Source organism: Phaseolus vulgaris, chromosome 11 (genome assembly GCF_000499845.2).
Source record: "Phaseolus vulgaris cultivar G19833 chromosome 11, P. vulgaris v2.0, whole genome shotgun sequence".
Taxonomy (NCBI): Eukaryota; Viridiplantae; Streptophyta; class Magnoliopsida; order Fabales; family Fabaceae; genus Phaseolus; species Phaseolus vulgaris.
In genome coordinates, this window is record NC_023749.2 from 39,246,316 (window position 1) to 39,265,520 (window position 19,205).

General features: G+C 48.3%; 2 protein-coding genes across 2 annotated transcripts; both read right to left on the reverse strand.

Moving 5' to 3' along the window:
* Positions 1–15,777: 15,777 nt before the first annotated feature.
* On the reverse strand, positions 15,778–16,464 carry LOC137807201 (uncharacterized). The gene has a single exon (XM_068607702.1). The coding sequence runs from the start codon at positions 16,462–16,464 to the stop codon at positions 15,778–15,780; it is 687 nt and encodes a 228-aa protein (XP_068463803.1).
* Positions 16,465–16,598: 134 nt separating this feature from the next.
* Positions 16,599–17,051, reverse strand: LOC137807211 (classical arabinogalactan protein 7-like). The gene has a single exon (XM_068607713.1). It carries the CDS (start codon positions 17,049–17,051, stop codon positions 16,599–16,601), a length of 453 nt encoding a protein of 150 aa, XP_068463814.1.
* Positions 17,052–19,205: the final 2,154 nt, after the last annotated feature.

Sequence of the window (19,205 nt, forward strand, 5' to 3'; positions counted from 1 at the left end):
GGACTCTTTGTTCCCCTTGTTTACCCAGTACAAGGGGAAACCGTCGAGTAGGGAGGCGTCCTTGTCGTTGGGGCGCACTTGGACGAACTTTCCCTTCCAGTCTTTATAGGATTGCTGGAAGATGGAGAGGATCGACCTCCCAGCAATCCCATTCAAGCTTACCCACAGGCGGTCTCCTGGGTGCTTGGCTTCAAAAAGAAACAAGAATACATCTACAGATGCTGGCAACCCCAGATGGTCGCACATGACTTGGAACGCTCGCACAAACGCCCAGCTGTTGGGATGGAGCTGGGCGGCGGCGATGTTGAGCTCGGTGAGAAGCTCCCTCTCGAAACGAGTAAAGGGAAACTTTAGTTTCACCTTCTTGAACAGAGTTGTGTAAACGAAGCAGAAGGGCCCATCATTGCTCGCCTTGTCGTCGGCGCAAACTGGCAGGTCGGGGGGGCAAGGCAGCACCGTCATCTTCTCGTCGTGCTCCTTGTGGAATGTTTGGTGAGGCTCATCCCCCTTCGTCAACCGCAGAACTGCCCCAGCAGTATTTACAGAAGACGTTTCCCTCAGCAAGGTCGAGTTGGCCCAGGGATATAATTTTTGAAGTCTGGTGGGGGAACGGAGGCCCCTCCGGTGACAGGCGGAGTAGCCTGGGCCAGGATGGGGCGGGAAGGTGCAGGCCTCTCAGCCTGAGAAGATGAAGCGCCGCGTGCTCGCGGTGGGTCGTGTGCTTGTGAGGAAGGGTTTCGTGATGAAGGTGGAGGATTTGGGGTGATCTTTGAGCGAGTCATTGTTGAAGCTGCAAAGGAAGAAGAAAAGGAAGAATGATCAGGGTTCGCAGAGGCTGACTCGATCATAAGGAAAGGGTGAAAAACGAACGAACGTAGGTTCGTTGTGAACGTTAACGAAGCCCTAAGTTACGAAGAAGGAGAAATAGCAAAAACAACCCACAACGTATGCACCAGACAGTTAAAGGATGATGTGAATCGGTTAAAATGCAGGAAAAACCAGCAGAAGAAGGAAAGGAAGTACCTTTTTATGATCGGAAAGGCGATGAAAGATGTTGGTGATTCAGAATGTTGAAGAACGCTGAGAGCTTTTTTGCAGAAGAGAGTTGGAGCGTCTGAGAATGCGAGGAAAGTGATGGAACAGTGAAACGAAAATGAGTTTAAGGGTTTTTCGAAATGGGTTTGAGAAGCGCAAACGTTAACTGATGGTAACCGTTGATGATGCCACGTGTCGAGCGATGGGTGAGGGGTTTGGTGGAGCATCAGAGAAGCAGAAAGTACAACCGCTTGGAATTCTGCGTCAGTGCCACGTAGATCGGTGTTGGCGTGACTCTTTTAGTCTTTTCGCTGGACAAGTCTTCGCTTAAGACTAGGGGGCTTGTGTACCGCCCTGGTAGTCGGAAGTGATGACGTGGCACCAAGCTACAGTGTAGGCGTGTTGACAAGGCGCCAGATTCGCAGAAGGGAAGGAAGTCGGGGGGCTCGTGTAGTCGCCAGTTATTAAGTTGGCGTGCTCCGATCTCCAGCATACCAGGCGATCGCCCGGTTCAAGATGAAGTCGCCAGATGTAAACTCAGGCGACCAAGTGATTGGAGATCGCCAGAGCAAGCACATCGCCGAAGATGAAGGTGGTGCAAATTATGAAGGCGGCCGGCGAGACCACAGGGAAGGTGTACGAGAGCACCCTAACTCGCCAAGTCTAGTAGAGATCGCGCTCCCAAGTTAGCTATGCACTGGGCAGTACCATGCATAAGTAACTTAGCCAAAAGAGAGTCAGAAGCAGCGCCCAAGTCAAGGAGGCTCCAGATGGTGGCACGTATTTAAGGGTTTCTCAACGAACTTTCGAGGTACGCACGTTCAGATTATACTCTTTACGCTTGCGAGTTCTTGAGCATACTGTGAGAGAGAGCATTGCACGGTTCCTTGAGAGTCCTAGAGTGTTCTTGCTCTTAGTATTTGGTGGTTCGGTCACTGACTTGGGCGTTGGAGTGCGATCGGCCGCAGTGGCGCCGCTCTGTTCTTTTGCAGGTTCTTGAGGTGGATCTTTAAGAAGGACGGAGGTTTGAAGCGGTGCACACGTCGATCCTTTGACGAGGCAGGTTCCAACGTTCTGGTCAACAGGCAGGATCAAACTGTAATACGACTTGAGATGTGTGGCGTTCCAAGTCCGAGGAATCGCCCCTCCTTCTAACGTCTCCAAGCGGTAGGCGCCATTCCCGAGCTCCTCGGTTATTCTGAACGGTCCCGTCCACATGGGCGATAACTTGTTCTGCATCTTGATCCTCTGTCACCCGGTCCACGTGTCACCCTACGAGTGGCCCACGTGATTATCTTCTGCTGACGTCATCAACTACCGATGACCGACCGGATCACAAGCCCCTCTCTGACAGAAGAAACCCCAAAAATTTCCCTGCTTCTACACCAAAAACGCACTTTTCAGGATTCAGTTTTAGCTTGTACCTGGCTATTGCGGTGAACAACTCTTCCAAGTCTGTGACGTGCTTGTCTTTCTCCAGGGACGTCACGACCATGTCGTCGACGTATGCCTGCACATTCCTTCCGAGCATGGGCGCGAGCACCTTGTCCATCAGCCTTTGGTACGTGGCCCCTGCATTCTTCAACACGAAGGGCATCACCCTGTAGCAATAACATGACCTTTCCGTCATGAAGGCGGTTTTCTCTTCGTCCATGGGGTGCATTTTGATTTGGTTGTACCCCGAGAAGGCATCCAGGAAACTGAGCAGCTTGCACCCTAATGCACTGTCTACTAGGGCGTCAATGCTTGGCAAAGGGTAAGAGTCCTTCGGGCAGGCCTTGTTCAAGTCTGTAAAGTCAACGCACATCCGCCATTTCCCGCTGCTCTTCTTGACCAGGACGACGTTAGCGAGCCATTCTAGATATTGGATTTCCCTGATGTGGCCCGCTGCAAGTAGTTTCCGTGTCTCTTCTTTGATTGCCTGTCTCTTCTCCTCATTGAATTTTCTTCTTCTTTGGCGGATGGGCCTGACTTGGGGGTCCATTGCCAGACGATGGCACAAGAAATCGGGGTCGATCCCCGGCATATCTGAAGCAGCCCACGCGAACGTGTCCAAGTGTCTACTAATTACTTCGGCGATCTGGTCTTGCGTCTTGCTATCCAGGGTTCTTCCCAACTTAAACACCTTACCACTGATCTCCTTCTCGAGCCATTCCTCTACTGGCTGAGGTTTCCTCTCGCTGGCGATCAGCGCCCTCACGATACCGGTTTCTCTGGCGGTCTCCGAGCAGTTTCTCTCTGACCTTGCCTCTACGTTCCCCATCGGCACATCGCCCTCGGCGACCACCTCTAACGCCGCATCCGAAACTCGCCGGGGTTCGCGCTCCGGCTCCACGCCAGGGGGAGGCGTTGTGGTTACATGGCACACATACCTCTTGTTCTTGAGGCTGTTTTCGTAACACTTCTTCGCCTCCTTCTGGTCGGAGCAAATAGTGATGATCATACCCTCCATAGATGGCAGCTTGACCTTCATGTGCCTTGTCGAAGGCACAGCTCTTGTTCTGTTGAGCGTTGGCCTCCCCAGCTGTATGTTGTACGCTGACGGGGCGTTTACAACAAGGTACCTGACCTTCTCCGTTCGTGAGGCCAGGCCGTCAGTGAAGGTCGTCCTCAGCTCGATATACCCCCTCACCTCCACTTGGTCGCCAACAAAGCCGTACAAGCAGCCCCCATATGGTCTTAGCTGATCAGGGGACAGTTGTAACTTCTCAAAGGTTGGCCAAAACATCACGTCTGCTGAGCTTCCTTGGTCGACCAGCACCCGGTGGACGGTCCTTCCCACCGTGACAAGCGAGATCACAATAGGGTCGTTGTCGTGAGGCACCACGTCCCTGCGGTCCTCCTTGGTGAACGTGATATTCACGTCGGGCGAGTGATCTTCAAAGACTTCCACTGACATTATCGACCTCGCATACCTCTTTCGTTGCGACGCCGTTCACCACCCGCCGGAGAATCCGCCAGCTATGGTGTGGATCTCGCCGTGAATAGGCACCTCGTGCTGTTGCCCTCCGCTGCTCGCCGGTTGAGACCCTGATGCTTGGTTCGCTTGCTTCTCTAGCAAGTAATCCTTCAGGAAACCACATTTGACCAGCTCGGCGAGCTGGTGCCCCAGAGCCAAACACGAGTTGATAGAGTGTCCAAAACTCTTGTGGAACTCGCACCATGCGTTTGGTTTTGCCCCCAAGACCTTCTCCGCCGTTTTCTCAGGCACTTTGAGCCTGGCAGCTATGTTTGGGATGGCGATCAAATCAGCCAAACCCATCACAAACTCATACCTCGGGGGGCGATTACTCTCCTTGGGGCGCCCTAGTCCCTTGCTCTTATTTTTCTTAGGGTCGTAAGGATGACGCGTCCTTTGATCTCTCTTTCCCGCCGCCGCCTCCATTACCCTCTGAGGCTGTACCCTTGCTTGGGTGTGGGGTTTAGCTGGGGCCACATTTCCTCTCTTCTCGGTGACCTCGCTCTCGGCGGCTATATGAGCCACAACACGTCGCCAGATTTCGGTGAACATGGCGGGGTGGCTCCTGATGAGCGACTCGCTAAAAGGCCCAGGCAACACGCCTTTTTTGAAGGCGTGTACGAACATCTCTTCGTCCTTTCCTGGCAAACGGACTATCCGAGCTCCGAATCTGTTCAGGAAATCCTTCAAGGACTCCCCTTGGTACTGCCTTATATCAAACAAGTCGTAAGACACCAAAGGTGGCGCCTTGTTCACTATGTACTGCTCAACAAACATCTTGGAAAACTGTTGGAACGTGGTAATGTGGCCAGTGGGTATACTGACGAACCAGTCCAACGCCGTTCCGCTCAAAGTGCTCATTAACACCTTACAATACACCGCGTCTGAGCCCCCTGAGAGCATCATCTGAGTATGAAACGCCGTGAGATGGGCTTCAGGGTCCTCCACCCCAGTGAAAGACGCTTTCACCGCCACAGTATTAGTCGGGACTACCGAGTCCATGATCTCTTGGGAAAATGGCATAGGAAAGCTGCGTGGTGGGGATGGGGGTCTGTCCCCTGCCGCACGCTCCTCCCGCTCCTGAAGGGCTTTGCGCAGCTCTTCGTTGATTCTGTTGAGCTCTTCGTTCCTTGCTTGCGAGGCCACCAGCGCCTCGTGCATCCTTTCCTGCTCAGAACGTGATGCAGCCACGTTCTCCTGCAGCGTCCTCATCATGTCCATCACTTGCGTCATGGACACAACATCTTCGTCGGTTGATGGCGCAACTGAACTGGAGCGCGTTGTCCTCATCCTCCCTCAGCAAACTCAGCAGCTCAAAGAACTCCAAACAAACGGAAACTCCAGGAGTCGACTGCGATAGCGAGCAGCTGAACAGAAAACACTCGAAGCACCACAAACACAAACTATGGTTGGGAATCACGTTTTACACGTGCCCCACGGTGGGCGCCAATGATCCTGCCGACAACTCGAGCGTGGAGGAACCGCTTCGTAGCTCTCTCCCTACCCCGTCTACGCGACTGTGTTATCTGCAAAATCACCCTCAGAACCTTCTCTAGGATCTCCAAACGCGACCTGCAGAACACACAGACGGCGCCTCTAGCGGCCGTTTGCACTCCGACGATCAAGTCAGATCACAGAACCACCAATAAGAAAAACTGTGTAGTAATGTGTGTAGAAAAAACTCCCTCTGATTCTCTTTTATGCCTCCTTCTGTATCTGCGCCTAACAGAATTCTGTTATGCCTCTCTGGCATGTGTCAGAACCCGGTTGCGCTTTTCTGTGGCAACGTACCTCCAGAATCAGTAAAACGTGAGTGTCTGCGCGTGTTTGCGCTTGTCTGTACCTTTAACGGCACGGAGTGTACCTTTTCTTGGCCGCGCCCCTCTCAGACGATGACACGTGGAGGCATGCAACTAACTTAACCACACACGTGTCACTACTTGAAGGGCTCTAGCACTTCTCTGTGTGTGTCTAAGTTATTCCCTTGCGGAGTAACTTAGCGCATTCCTTTTATCTGGGTAAATCACATACTCTCAGGAGAACGCCAGGTGTGGCTGGTCTAGGCACACTCACCAAGCATTGCTATCTGCGCAAACGATTTCCCCTTCACGATGTCATGCACGTAATGGGTTGAGGGAGTCGCCAATCACTGACCGGTTTGCTAGCTCCCTCAGGCCACTCTCATGCACGATTCTCTGAGATATGCTCATGCGAGGTCCGTGCGTAACGCTCTCGCTGGGAACCTCAGTCCCAGCTTAACTGCGTGTAACATGAGACCCCGATGACTATGCACTCGATGACGGATCGGTGCTCTATTGCTTCTCGCGTTCTGCCCCCAGGTGTTCATCTGGGAACTGATCTGTCGGTGACCGCTTGGTTACTGACCACCGATCACCGTTCTGGGTGATCTGTCCCCTGACTTCCCTGCCGACTGATCTGTCGGTGGCCACTTGGCTACTGACCACCGGTCACCTCTTTGGATGACCTCCGATTACCGTTCTAGGTGATCTGTTCCCTGATCTCTCTGTCACCCGGTCCACGTGTCACCCTACGAGTGGCCCACGTGATTATCTTCTGCTGACATCATCAACTACCGATGACCGACCGGATCACCATCCAAGCTTCATTTTCACGGCTTTCTTTAAAAAGACACCATGTCTCTTCATCAATATGTTTGTACTTTAAACAAGGACTTTCGCCTTTAAGATCGCCAAAAATATATTTCATCGTTAGTCTTGATATTAGATTTAAGTCTGATATTAGATAAAATCTTTGATCGAAGCGGTTCCATATTAGGAATTTCAAAATTTTCCTGCAAAATAACATCACCAAAATAAAATTAATTAATGAATATTATAAAGCATTATATGATAACAATAATAATGTAAAGCTTACCCGAACATCCTCCTAGAGCATGTTCCGATCGACCTCTGACACGTCATCCCATGAATTAATCAAAATGGAGAGGCTCTCACGAGTAACAACTCTAAGATAGCTATTAAACTCATTTGGATTAGGACCAAAAGCCACTCTAGTGTTGATGTCAATGTCAACACGTGTCGTCTCACCAGCAATACGTTTCAAAGTGAGACACTTCAATCTAGTAGGTCATTTGCTGCCTCGTCGGGATCGGGATGTGATATAACCCAAGGAGCTACGAAGATGACCAAGGAAGCAAAAGACAAAGCACGTGGTGAACTATCATCTCAACGACCAATTCATAACTCCACCAAGGATCACATGGACCTCACCAGAGGAACTGAGCATAAACCAGCAAACCAACTATTCTTCCTTTTGGTTTTCTTATAAGATACAAATATGTTGTAAATAATTTGGGCTCACTTTAGGGGTCAAAATAGCAAAGATAGGCTAGAATAAGATGCCTTTAACATAATAGGGGGTGTGGGTAGCATTTTAGCTTGTTCCTACCCCTTTTAGAAAGCATTGCTAAGGATGCGGGTTTGACTTAACCCTAAGGCTGCCCATTTTTTCCCTTTTCCCATCCTACCACTTTAGCTTGTTTTCCAAGGCTCCTTCACCTATAAATAGGATGCCTACCCATTGTATTTTAGAAGTTGAAATTAATAGAAGAAGAGTTACTCTGCACAAATTGTGTGAGGTGTTAGTTAGGTTTGAATTCCTCTTAGCATTTAGGTTTTATCTTGTGAGTATTGAGAGCACTCAAGTGGCGACTATCTTCACTTATCTTGGAGGCCAATCAGACTCCAAGTGGCGTGTTCCACTTCTCAAATCCATCACATAAGCTTTCTCATTCCTTCATCTATTCTTCCATTGTCATTCCATTTTTACTCTTTGTTTTTATGTTCTTGTTTTGTTTCCTTGTTTCCATTTGGCAATTCTATTTGGATTTCCTTTTCATGTTCATTAATTCCGCACCTATTACCATCATGTTCACCTTGTAATTGTCTTTTCCTTTTGCTCTTCTGAAGTGAACCTTCACACTTACTTAACCACTTGGTTAAGTTCCTGTCCAATGGGGATCTTCTTAGAATTCTCACCATATTCTTGCTTAAAATCTCAATCTAAGTAATGTGTCACACCATAAAATGAAAAATCCTAAAATCAACTTACGTCAGGATGTGATTGGAGTATGATCGTCATCCATATCTGTGTTTAAAAAAATTATGTAACAAACATTAGTTAATATGCATCGAATTAAAATTATATAAAACAAATACATAAAATTCTAAATTCGTATTATAAAAAATATTTCTAAATTTACAACCATAGTGGATTGAATGTTCATATGTAAATTCCTTCATTGTGGTCTTTTCCAGTTGCATGTACATCATCGACCACATCGTCATCTTTATTAATTATCATTGGTGTGAATGAATGGGGGTTACCATTTTCAATATCATCCATGGTCTCCCCTTGTTTTTTCCCGTGTAAAACGACATACCAATGTTCTAATGTAGGATCTTTCACGTAGAAAACTTGAGATCCTTGTTGAACAATTATAAATGGCTCATCTCGATACCCTATCTTTCGAAAGTCCACTATTGTGAATCCTAATTCATCAATTTTAACCCCAATTTTATTGTCAATCCATTTACACTTTAAAACTGGAACAAAAAACTTAGTGTAGTCAACCTCCCATATTTCTTCTAAAAACCCATATTATGCCATTGATCCAAGTACTGGATTTGTATCTTTCAAATTCGAAAATTGCATTGACTTGAAAATTCTAAAAACCCATATCATACGCTTTACGAGAAATGACATAAAAGATGTGGCAATCAAGATGTGGCAATTAATTTCAAATCTTTCATTGACACTAGGCTCTTAACATTTGAGGAATGTCCTTGTGACACTTTCACACCCTTTAAACATTGACAAAAACTAATTTGTTCATCTTTTGACATGGTGTAACATGCTAGGGGCAAATATGTACGCTTATTCATTTCTATGGGTGCTAACTCGCCTCGTGTGTTCATCTTAGACCATCCTTCGGCTTCCCGTTAATGCTAAGAAGTGTACCAATTAAGCTATCACACACATTCTCCTCAACATGCATTACATTTATACTTGCCCGACTTCTAACCTCGACTAGTACGAAAGATCAAAGAAGATTGATTTTTTCATCCAAGTGTTTGTCATAGATGACTTTTTTTTTTACTTACTGAAGGTGTAGTCTATGTTATTTACCTTTTCGTAAACTTCAACACCAGTTAATGGAGTTGGTGGTCCACTAGTCTCTTGGTGTCCATTAAAGGCTTTTTTCAACCTCCGGTAAGGATGATAACTTCTAACAAACCTCCGATGTCGTAGATATACTGTCTTCCTTCCATGTTTCAATTGTTGAGAAGCAGTGTCTTCTTCGCATATTGGACATGCTTTATGACCCTAAAAACTATACCTTAATAAGTTACCATATGTCGAAAAGTCATTGATGGTGCAAAATAACATGTCATGCAGCTTGGAAGTTTCATTAGCAAATTCGTCAAATACTTCAACACCCTGGCTGTTTCGGACCGGATATCATCATAGACAACATCATGTATTTTCACTTCATGCATAATCCAAGAGGTAAGTTGTAAATAACTAGTAACAGGCCATGAACTGTGATTTGTACTCATATTACCAAACAGATTCATTTCGTCTGTAGCTAAACCAAGTTGGATATTTCTTGATTCTTTACCAAACTCTAGAAACTCATCATCAAATTTCTTCCACTGAATAGAATCAGTTGGATGTCGGTACATGCCATCACATTTCCTTTCATCTGCATGCCATCTAAGATTCTTAGCATTGTTTGGGTTTGCAAACAAACGCTTCATCCTTGGAATGATGGGAAGATAACACATAACTTTCATTGGGGGTCCATGCTTTTCTATATCTTCAATAGTATCATAGTCTTTTTCTTTCAATTTATAACGTGATAACGCACCCGTCGTACAATTTTTCAACAATTCAAAATCTTTCCGGTATAATATACAATCATTAGAACATGCATGTATATTTTTATACTCCATACCTATTGGAAAAAGAATCTTTTTGGCCTCATAATTACAATCAGGTAGAATATTTCCTTCTGGAAGCATATCCTTCAACAACTGAAGCAATTTCGTGAAGCTTTTATCAGTCCATCCATTTATTGCCTTCAAATTCATCAATCTTAACACCGTCGACAACCGTGTGAAGTTAGTTGCTCCAGGATACAATGGAGTCTCTGCATTGTTTGACATAATTCCATATCCATGCGCTTGAGCTCCTACATCACGAATCATGTCCTCCAATCGATCATCATCTACATCATCATGTACTGCATCATCCATGGTGGACCCCACATATTCTTCAGTTATGGAAACACATGGTAAATTTAACAATTCACCATGCCATGTCCAAGTTTTATAAGATCGAAGAAACCCATCACATAGTAGGTGCTCCCTCATTATCTTTGTAAGAATTGATGATTTAAACAAGATGGGGGGTGAATTGTTTATGAAAGATTTTCACAAAGATTTGATTAAGAATGAATCTTTATCAAACAATCTAAAGCTTTCAAACCCTAACTGTCTAAAGGTATGATTTTTGCTTCATGATCGCCATTGCATTATGATTCCGATGTTCATAACATGCCATAACTGTTATGGGGCTGTTTATGTTTTCCGCACTTTACGTTCTTCATTTTCGCTTTTGCGCACTCTCTGTTTTCTGGGTTTCTGAGGCATACCATCTTCCTCCTCTAAACCTTCGCTTTTTCTCTTTTTCTTTTTCTCTTTTACTTCTCTAGCTTCCTCTCTTAAGATGGCTTGAACAAAAACTACCTCGAACCCACCTCCTTCCATTGACTACCAAACTTTGTACCGTTGGGCTCTTGACAGCCTCTTAGCAGAGACCTCCAATATCACCTCCTTCGAGGATATAAGAGCGTACAAGAAGGGCGAGGCTTATGAGAAGTTCTGCGTGTTTGGGAGGGAGCACGACGTATACGTGAAGGTTCTGCCTTGTAAGGAGGGTGAGCCCGTGTGCGTCGATGACCGCGCAGACCCCGAGGAACCTTTCTTTTTCATGTACGCAACCATCTTCAAGCGGCTCAAGCTTCGCTTCCTGATCCTGCCGGTTGACCTGAGTGCAAGAGTCTTGCCACGTCAAAGGTTTCTCCTTCTGGATCGGCTTTGCACCACGTTAGCCTCTGCTCCTCACGCCTCGAATCCTTGAGAGAATCTAAAAAAGACAGAGTGGCGCCGCTGCGGCCGATCGCGCTCCGACGCTCAAGTCAGTGACGGAATCACCAAATACTCAGAGAGAATATCAAAACTCAAGGAACCGTGCGCAGTGAATCTTAGTGTTCTGAAAAGCGTACTCAAGTATTCTCAGAAAACGTACCTCAAAGTCTGTTAAGAGTTCCTTATATACCTGAGCACTTTCTCTCTCCTGACGGTTACACCTCTGGACACGTGGCTCGCATTCAGCTGTACACGTGTCACCATCTGGAGCCCCCTTCTACTTGAGCGTCACCTCTACTCTTCAAGCTATTCGACTAAGTTACACATGCAAGAAGTAACTCGGTGCATAGCTTCCTTGGAGCGCGACCCCTTAAGCGGCGAGGACGGGGTGTCACCATGCACACCTTCTCTGTGGTCTCGCCTGCCGCTATCACGATCTGCTTCACTTGCACATCATGCATGTTATGGGAAACTGTTCCCTTGCCCCGACCTCTGGCTAGGGAATGATGATCTGATAACCTCGTCCTTCGTACTTGTACCCCTTGAAAGCCTTAAGCAAGCCTTCCTGACCTTGCGGCGATGTGCCCCTTTCGGCGGTCTCTAACCACTTGATCGCCTAAAACTCACATACGGCGACCATGACGCAAGCCTGGTTACCGCCGGTTATACATACTAGAGATCGGAGAACGCCAAGCTAACAACAGGCGACTGCACAAACTTCCCGATATGCTTCCCTTCTGTCAGCCAGGTGTCCCGTTCAACACGCCTATATTATCACTTGTTGCCACGTCATCACTTCCGATTACCTGATCGGTACACTTCCCATTCACAGGGTTTGAGCGCGCTCTTCTGACCGAAGTCAATGTGGTCCCTGCCCACCTGCACCCCAACAACTGGGCCTTTGCCATTCTCTGCAACCATCTTGGCCAAACGCCATCCGTGAATGTTTTCCTCTACTTCTTCAAGGCGAAGAGTCCTGCAAAGAAGCTGTGGGTGAGCTTCAACGGAGTGGTAGGGAGAGTCCTTCTAACCCTCTTCCAGCAGTCTTACAAGGGCTTCAAAGGGAAGTTCTTTAAGATATGTTGTAGCAAGCATGATCCTACCTTGCTGGATGGGTTCCCACTCTACTAGATGAAGAAAACAGGGCTCAAGAAGCCTAGGAGTCTCGAGGACTTGGCACCGCTCGATCTCGAGGTGTGCCAGCTCTTTTCAAGCTTGGGAGTGGTGTTTAACACTGCTGAACTGATCAAGCTTGAGTACATCGCCAAGGCTCTCAAGGGCTATATTGGTATCCTTTCCAGTTTTTGCTTTTACTTACTTGCACATTGTGTTGGTTCACTTTCTTATGCTTTGTTGTTTTCTCATGCAGATATGGTGCTCAATGAGGAAAAAAGGAGGATGCTAGCTGAGGCAGCCTCCAAACGCAAAGCTGGTACTAGCCCATCTGACGTTGATGCCTCGGCTCCTATTGATGGTCCTCCTGCGACTACTTCTGCCTCAAGCCCTTCTGCAACAGCTCATGCAGATCATAGGCAGAAAGGGGTAGTTGAGGCCACTGCCTCTGAAGACAAGGACACCTGTAGGAGAAGGCTGAGGAGACGCAGGCCAAGATGGTCAGGCTGGAGGAAAGGGCGACCCAATAGAACGTCCGACTTGGCCAGCAGGAGGGAGAGCTAGTCCGCAAGGACAAACTCTTCAGTCAGATCAAGTGGGAGCTTACCAGCAACGCTGTCGAGGCTTATCGTGCTGGGTTTGAGGATGCCATGGCCCAGGTTGCCTGCGCGTATCCTGGGGTGGATCTATCTCTAACGGGATTGACAAAGAAAGTCGTTGATGGGCACCTGGTCAACGCCCAGGAGTAACTCCCTTCTTGTTGTAGCTTAACTGATTAATGAACAATTTCAATAACTTGTATACATACCTTTTTATTTATGAAATCTGTCGTTTTGTCTGATCTTACTTCCTTTGAAGTTGTTAACTGCTTTTCCTGGCTTGCTTAGACTAACAACGCCTTTAGGGTCTTCCTGCCTTAGGTAGCACGCTTTCTCTATCGCTTGTTGACTTTACTCTTTCTTCGTCGTCTCAGGGTAGAGGCAATGCTTGCCCAAGCTCTCATTTTGCCCTATCCTTTGCCAAACAAAGGTAAGGGAGATGTTGCCCCCAACCTTGACTCATAAGGTCAAGGGGGATCCTTAACTAGGTATTGCGTCACTCTCAACCCTGTCTTATAAAACAAGGGAGACCTCTGGCTGGGAACCATACTGCTCTCGGCCTTGCCTTACAAGACGAGGGAGAGGTTTACTTAGTTGGACTCAAACTTTCCACACAGGGATAAGGCAGAAGTACAACTGGAGGCAGAGAGTTTCTGTCCACGCCCTAGCCGTATAGAGGCAGAGGAGGATTTTAACTGGCAATTGTTTTTGTTCTCGACCTTGGCGCTCCCACACAAGAGGGAGGCTCACTAAGAACCATGGTATTACCAGTCTTGGTGTTTCTAACCTAAGGGAGATGCTTGTTTTACTGACCTCGTCCTTGCCGCATAGAGGCAAGGGAGGATTTTTGTGGTGAACCATACTATTCTCAGCCTTGGTGAACTCACACAAGAGGGAGCTCACTTAGGAACCATACTACTCCCAATCTTGGCGTATCAAACTAGGGGAGAGGTTTGTTTTGCTGACCTCGCCCTAATTGTACAAAGGTAGGGGGATTTTAACTGTTAAACCATACAGTTCTTAGCTTTGGTGAACTCACACAAGAGGGAGACTCACAAAGAACCATACTATTCCCAATCTTGATGTATCAAACCAAAGAAGAGGTTCGTTTTACTGACCTCACCCTAATTGTACAAAGGTTAGGGAGGATTTTAACTATTGAATCATACTGTTCTCGACCTTGGTGTTCTTACTCAAGAGGGAGGCTCACGAAGAAACATACTATTCCCAATCTTGAGGTTGCTAACCCCAGGGAGAGGTTCATTAACTGCACTGTACAAAATATTTCTCTTTAACTGAATAACTAAAATTTTATTAGGTGACCTCATTAAAAAACCCTTATAAGGGAAAAAGAGTGTCCCCTAAAACTGTGTACAATACAATAATCTTAATTGAAATAAAGCTTAAGGTTGGTTGCGTTCTACGTACGAGGGATTGCTCCACCTTCTAAAGTCTCGATCCTGTATGCTCCATTCCCAAGGGCCTCTGTCACGCGGAAGGGACCAATCCACTTGGGAGACAACTTGTTTTCTAACTGGTATGGGTGGGCCTTCCGCATCACCAGGTCGGCGACCTGGAACTACCGAGGTCTCAGCTTGGAGCTGTACCTGTACTCCACCTTTCTCTTCAAGGCTTCTGCCTTGATCCTCGCTTCTTCCCTGACTTCATCCAGTAGATCCAGGTTCACCTTTATCTCTTCGTTGGATTCTTCAGCCACGAAGTTATGGAAACGTGGTGAGCTCTACTAGATTTCTACAGGAATCATCGCGTCCGAACCATACACCAAGCTAAAGGGTGTCTCTTTAGTAGTGGACTGGGGAGTGGTGTGGTAAGCCCACACAATTCTAGAAACCTCTTATGTCCAGGTCCCCTTGGCTTTCTCTAGCTTTCTCTTAAGACCTCGGAGCAAAACTCGATTGGCAGATTCGACCTACCCATTTGTCTGGGGGTGTTCGACTGAGGAGAACACCTACTTTATTCCAAGCTCTGTGCACAACTTGCCCAATTGTTGGCTTGCAAACTGGGTGCCATTATCGAACATCAACCGCTTTGGGATCCCAAAGCGGCATACTATGTTCTTCAACACAAAGTGTTGGACCTTGTGGGTTGTGATCTGCGCTACTGGCTCAACCTCTATCCACTTTGTGAAGTACTCAATGGCAACCACAAGGTACTTCATCTGTTGTACTGCTAAAGAAAATGGCCCCAGAATGTCGATTCCCCAGGTATGAAATAACCATGGGCTATAGATTGGTCTCAACTTTTCTGGGGCGCCTTGTGCCAGTCAGCATGTTGTTGGCACTGCTTGCACCGCTATCCATACCTCGTGCAGTCTTCCCTCATGGTTGGCCAGTAATATCCTGCGCGAACAGCCTTCGACAAGAGAGCTCAGCCACCGATATGACTCCCGCATATCTCTTCGTGAAGTTCTGCCTTAATGCATATGCATTGCTCACCATGTACACATATCAAGGTTGTTGATTCAAGTGTGTTCAAGCTTTGAAGAATCCAAATCCTTTGAGTTTGATGGAAGGCTGGAGGTGCTTGCTGTTGCTGAGGTGTATTAGAATAAGATCTGGGGTAGATTATGTACCGTCCCGTACCCGGGCGTTGACTAAGTCAAGGTCAAAGTCAACACCAGGCGTCGCCCGACGAAGTGAAAGAAGCGAGTATAATGCAAGTAAAACAACCAAGGCACAAGAAGGCAAAGGATGAGAATAAAATCGCACAGGCAGAATTCTATGTCGCAAGGACACGAAAGTAATCATAACAAAATTCCAAAGTTGTAGCAAGAGTGCAGATGATTCAAAGAATTACAAATTTGTCAGAGAGGTTAAAACAAGTATAAAGGAATGGGCTGATGATCGAGGGTGGCGGCTCAGTCGTCTATCTCTAAGGGCACGACCTTTCCATCAACAATGTGGTGAGTGGAATCGCAGCTGGAAATGTCAATCCCCGGATTCGTGTAGACTGCTTGAGCCAAAGCTTCTTGGAATCCCTCCTCGAAAGTACCCGCCATCTCCTGGATGAGGGCCTTTTTGTCCTTCTCTAGCTCCTCAATGGCGGCGTCCCCGGAGGCTACCTGCTTCTCCAAAGCCTCCTTTTCCACGCGAAGCCGACTGACCTCATCTTGTAGTTTGTCGTCGTCAGCCTGGAGAAGGCCCATAGCCTTGGCCTGGGTGGCCATTTCCCCCTCCATCTGCTCCATCTCGTCAGCGTGCTCACAACAACGGTCCTTCAAGTCCTTTTGAACTTCTGCGTCAGCTTCGACCAATTGCTGAAGGCCCGTTAACTGAACTTGGAGGGCGACTTCCCGAGTATAAAAGTCAGCCTGAAGCTCCAATGCCTCTGCCAGTTGTCTCTCCGCTTCTGCTTTGGACTCTTGTGCCTGCTTCAGGGAGGTTTGGTAAGTTTCATTTTGGCATCCCAGGGTTTTCTTCTCCTCCTCCAGAGCAGTTACCTTTGTTTCCAAGGCCTGGAGAGTTTGAGTTTGCAGGACAGCATTCCTGGCCTGGGCGCGCCATTCAAGGGCCACCGCCAAGAAGGCCCCCAGGTAGAAAGGCATGCCTTCCTTCCTGTCGGTGCCCTCTGGCATAGTCCCGCCACTGAAGCCCCTCATCAGATGCATGATTGGAGGAGGGATGGCGATGAGATCGGGGGCGGCAGCGGCAGCGACGGGAGCAGGGGAAGCAGAGACTTCTACCGGTGGCGGGGCGGGGCAGATTCGGCACCTTCGCCCCCTTCCTCTTGGACTGTTGTAGGTGGAAGTGAGGTCGCGCTTGGAGGGTCATCCATGAAGGGATTCCCTCCCTGGGGCGACGCCTCCAGCAGAAGAGGAACCCGCACAGATTTTCTCCTCTTGAAGGGTGCAACACCTTCAGAGTCCTCATCATCCGATAAAATTTCCAAGACCCGTTTCCCTTTGTCAAGGGGTGTTGGAGCCGGAGATGAGGCTGCGGCTAGGGGAACGGCGGCGATGGGTGGAGGAGAGTTGGGAGCCTGAAGTGCTTCGGGGCTATGTGGAGATGACGGAGATGAGCTTAAGGGAGCTTCGGCAGTGACCGGAGGTGGCGGTGACAGAGTTGGTGGGGGAATCGGAACAGCAGCAGGGGCGGAGGAGGCGCTCGCCTTGGCGGCCCGAGCCTCCTTCATCGCTTTCGCCAGCATCATTCTCTTAGAGGCGTCCATCACCGATCCTACACCAAAACAGACCAAGCAGCAGAAATTAGGACCAAATCAACTATGCAAAATTACAAAACGCATAGAGGCGTGAGATGCAAGTAACATGGCTCCATGAGAAACAGGGGAGGAAGCAGTGAGAACAAACGTCCGGTAAGCAGGGTGTTCACAGCAAAGGGGGAGAAGGGGAGAATCTCCTTACCAAAGTACGTTGTCAGGGCGTGAGCGTTGTACTCGCTAGCAACAAGCTTCAAGGTATCAAAAACGATCCCCAGCCCAGCCAAGGCCTTGCTTACCTCCCTGTCAGCAGGGGATAGCTCTTCCAGGGTTTTGGCCCTAAGCAGCTTAGGGCGCTCCGTCCAATAGAGGGGAAAGCCGTCCAAGGCTGTGGGGTCGTGCTTGGCACTGCACACTCTAAAGAACTTCCCTTTCCAGTTCTTGTAAGAGTTTTGGAAGAGGGAGAGTGGATCCTGCCCGCGATCCCGGAAAAGCTTACCCAGAAGCTTTTCCCCTGCTTCTTCACTTCGAAGAAGTGCAGGAAAACGTCTACGGAGGGAATGATGCCCAAGTGCCCGCAAAGGATTTGAAAACCCCTCACGAATGCCCAGCTACTGGGATGGAGCTGGGCGGGGGCGGTATTGATTTCGGTGAGGAGTTCCCGTTCAAAGGGGGTGAATGGGAGACGAACTCCTACGCATTTGAACACGGTCTGGTACATGAAGAAGAAGGGTTTCCCCTTTCTAGGTCCGTCGTCCAAACAAACAGGTTCCCCAGGCCTACCGGGACGGACGGATATGTGGGCGTCATGAGTGCGGGAGAAAGCGTTAAAGTTATACAAATGGGGATCCCCACGGTGAGCTTCCAAGTCCTGGAAGGTAGTTAGGCTGGTACACTCGTTCAGGAGCTCGTCGGGGGCCCATGGGTAGTAGGCTTTGTAGTTGGACTTGGGGGTCTTGGGGGAGTAATCAGACTCTGCGTTCGTGCGCGTCATGTTGTAAATAAATAGCTGGAGAAAGAAGAGAGGAAAAAGGTTTTAACAAGTGTAGCCATGACAGGAAGGGGAGTGAACCCCAGGAAACATCACCCACGCGAGAAAACCCAGAAAGAAGGAGAAGGGAACAGAGAAGAAAGGAGAAGCGGAAGAACGCAGTAATGCATGAATGTCAACAGTCCCAGGCAGTTCAATAAATCATACAATGCGACGAAAGGGAAGAGTCGTGAGTATTCGAAGTCATACCTTTGCTATCAAAGTGAAGGCGGGAGAAGAGCACAGGAAGGAGAGAACAGCAATTGCAGAGAAAGGGGGTTTGAAGACGACGAACAGTGCAGAGACGCAGAGGGAATGAATGTAACAGTGGGGTGAGCGCGGGGTTTGCGGGTAACTTAAACGTTACATTTCGCAACTCAAGAGGCGCTAACTAAGAGCCGTGAGATCGTACCACGTGTCAAAGGATCAATCGCCCCAGGGAAACGCAAGGGTCTCTAGAGGCTGGCCGTGCGATGGGCTACGTGGCGCGCGATCAAGGGTAGCCCCAAAAGGTGTTATTATCCCCGTTTCAGAGGATGTCCAATCAGTCATTAAGAGCGCTCCTATGGTTCAGAGAGCGTCACGTCAATAATTCGAGAATTGTTGAGTCAGCAGGGAGCGACACGTCATCAAGATGGCACGTGGACGGCGTGGGCGAGGCCTTAGTCTTTACGCTGAAGACAAGTCTTCGGCTTAACACTGGGGGCTTGTGTACCATCCCGTACCCGGGCGTTGACTAAGTCAAGGTCAAAGTCAACACCAGGGGTCAAAGTCAACACTAGGCGTCGCCTAGGTGAAGAGACGCTAAGTGTCAACGTCACCAAGAAGAGGCGTCGCCAAGGCAAGGCGTCGCTTAGGTGAAGGCGCCGCCCCACCAGGGCGTCGCCAGATCAAACAGTACTGAAGCAAGGCAATCACAGTGTGGTTCCCCGATACCCATGGGTAGGAAAGACCATGGAGGGAGCGACGCCGTGGGAAGGCCTCAGGTCCCGATAGCCCGGGGCAGCGATAAAGAGAAGGGAAAGGTGGCTTCAAGGCCATAGTGATGGCACCAGTGTAGGGCAGCCTGACTCGTGAAGTACCCCTGCCGCCCCAGAGAC